Below are 1,801 nucleotides of genomic sequence, written 5' to 3'. Positions count from 1 at the left end.
AGCTGCGCTACAGGGAGAAGTGGCTGAGTTCAGAGCGAGCCGTGCCATGCTGGGTGCTGGCGGTGCTGTGAGCATCTCTGGGCCACATTCTGCCCCCGTGGAGGGTCGGGGCTGTGGCCAGGGTGGGAGCAGAGACTGTTGGCTGTCCCGGTCCTCGGTGGCTGAGGGTCTCGGGGCGAGCGGAGGGGACCAGCTGCCAGGCTTCAGGCTGTGCTAGAAGTTTTCCTGCTCCTGACCGTCAGCCTCTTCAAAATCAAGAACGGGTGTGCTGTGACAGGAGAGCCCCGCCGCCCCTGTCCCTCCAGCTGAGCTCCATCCCTGGGAGCTCTGTCTCATTCCCTGTGTGATCCCAAACCTGTGGATGGGGAGCTCCATAAGGTGCACAGGAGGAAGGCCAGGGCTGATGGGGGTCTGAGCCCCCTCAAAGAGGCACAGCTCCTCTCTGCACCCCACAACCTGGTCGCCTGGGTCCTCCCTGACCTCTAGCCCCCCCAGGCTCTGGCCAGCAAGTCCCCATCGATCAATTCAGGACTCCAGGCTCCTGGCTGGGCTCCTCCATCCCTGCTCACTGCCCTCCTTCCCCCGGGTCCAGGGGCTCAGCACAGCCCAGATTGGCCCTTCAGGGTCAGTGGGACCCCGTCAGGGTGCCGATGGTGGGGTGACCCCTCTGCCCTGTCAGGCTCAGCCCCTACCTGAGCTGCAAGGTGCACTGTAGGCAGCATCCGTGCGGTCATCTGCAATGGAAAGGATGGCGACCAATGGGCTCAGGATGAGCTGCTCCCGTTAACGAGCCAAAGCTCATCAATGTGAACTGAAAGCTCAGCCAGACCTTCTCTGAGCCATTGGGATTGCAAGGGGTGGCAGCGGGGCCAGGAACACCGGGGCCATGTCCCCAACGGGGCTTACCCGTCTCGTAGTAGTCGTACAGTGTCACGGTGGCCGGCTGGAGGTTCTTCACCGGGAAGTCCTGCGTGGCGGTGAAGGCAAAGGTCTCCTCCTCCTTCGTCAGCTGTGGAGACGGCCCAAGGCTGAGGTGCAACCATCCACGATGGGGAAGCATCCCCACGCCCCAGCACGTGGGGTCCTGCTCCTGTCCCCGTGCCCCATCTCACCTGGTCCAGGTAAATCGTCACCTGGTCGGGCTGCACCTCCACCTTCTTCACCAGCTTCTGCCTCTTCAGCTGGAGAGACACAGCTCAGGATGGGTAACAGCTGCTCGGTGGGTGCCCCAGCCAGGACCAGCACCCCCAGTGGGTGCCCCTCCATGCCCCACTGCCCCCGAGGGGCAGGGACTCAGTGGCAGGGTGGGTGCCCCAGTGGGGCAGAGGAGGTCCTGGGGACAGCGAGGGCTTCTCACCTCCACCATGGAGCTCTTGTCCGGGATGTAGCCAGACGGCAGCTTGGCCTCGATGACAACCATGTTGGTGGCGGGACGCTCCCCGGTGTACCTGCAAGGGCAGAGTCCCGGAGTGGGGTTAGGGTCTGCCCTCCCTCTTTGGCTGCTCCTGGCCCCCCCAAAAACCCGGGGGGCAGCCCCAGCCCCTACCGTGCCCTGAGGAGGAGGCGGAAGCGGGCGCTGGCGTCCCCCGTGCACTCCCCAGGCTCCGTCTCCACGCGGAGGTCAAACATCCCCGTGCTCGGAGGGGGTGGCACGTTATAGCGCAGGGTCACCTGCGGTGACGCAGGAGGGTTAGAGCCACTGAGTGGGCACCACATGGGGACAGGGACCCCGGGCTGTACCCCCCTGCACCAGGGCACAGCCCTGCCCGCGGGCTCGCACCCCGTACGCCCCCAGCCGCTC

The 1,801-nt window shown here is 65.2% G+C and overlaps 1 protein-coding gene across 1 annotated transcript in view; it reads right to left on the bottom strand.

Annotated features, from left to right (window-relative positions):
- Positions 1 to 681: 681 nt before the first annotated feature.
- Positions 682 to 1,801, bottom strand: part of LOC104075675 (alpha-2-macroglobulin-like protein 1) — a 17,214-nt gene continuing 16,094 nt past the window's right edge. The window contains 6 exon segments of the mRNA XM_009576256.1: positions 682 to 734; positions 907 to 1,009; positions 1,113 to 1,181; positions 1,358 to 1,448; positions 1,547 to 1,671; positions 1,736 to 1,800. Of these exon segments, the coding sequence (XP_009574551.1) occupies positions 682 to 734; positions 907 to 1,009; positions 1,113 to 1,181; positions 1,358 to 1,448; positions 1,547 to 1,671; positions 1,736 to 1,800 (506 nt within the window).

The sequence above is a fragment of the Fulmarus glacialis genome, unplaced genomic scaffold, assembly GCF_000690835.1.
Source record: "Fulmarus glacialis isolate BGI_N327 unplaced genomic scaffold, ASM69083v1 scaffold24604, whole genome shotgun sequence".
Taxonomy (NCBI): Eukaryota; Metazoa; Chordata; class Aves; order Procellariiformes; family Procellariidae; genus Fulmarus; species Fulmarus glacialis.
The sequence above is the reverse complement of the archived record's forward strand: the minus strand, read 5'-3'. Positions and strand labels throughout refer to the sequence as shown.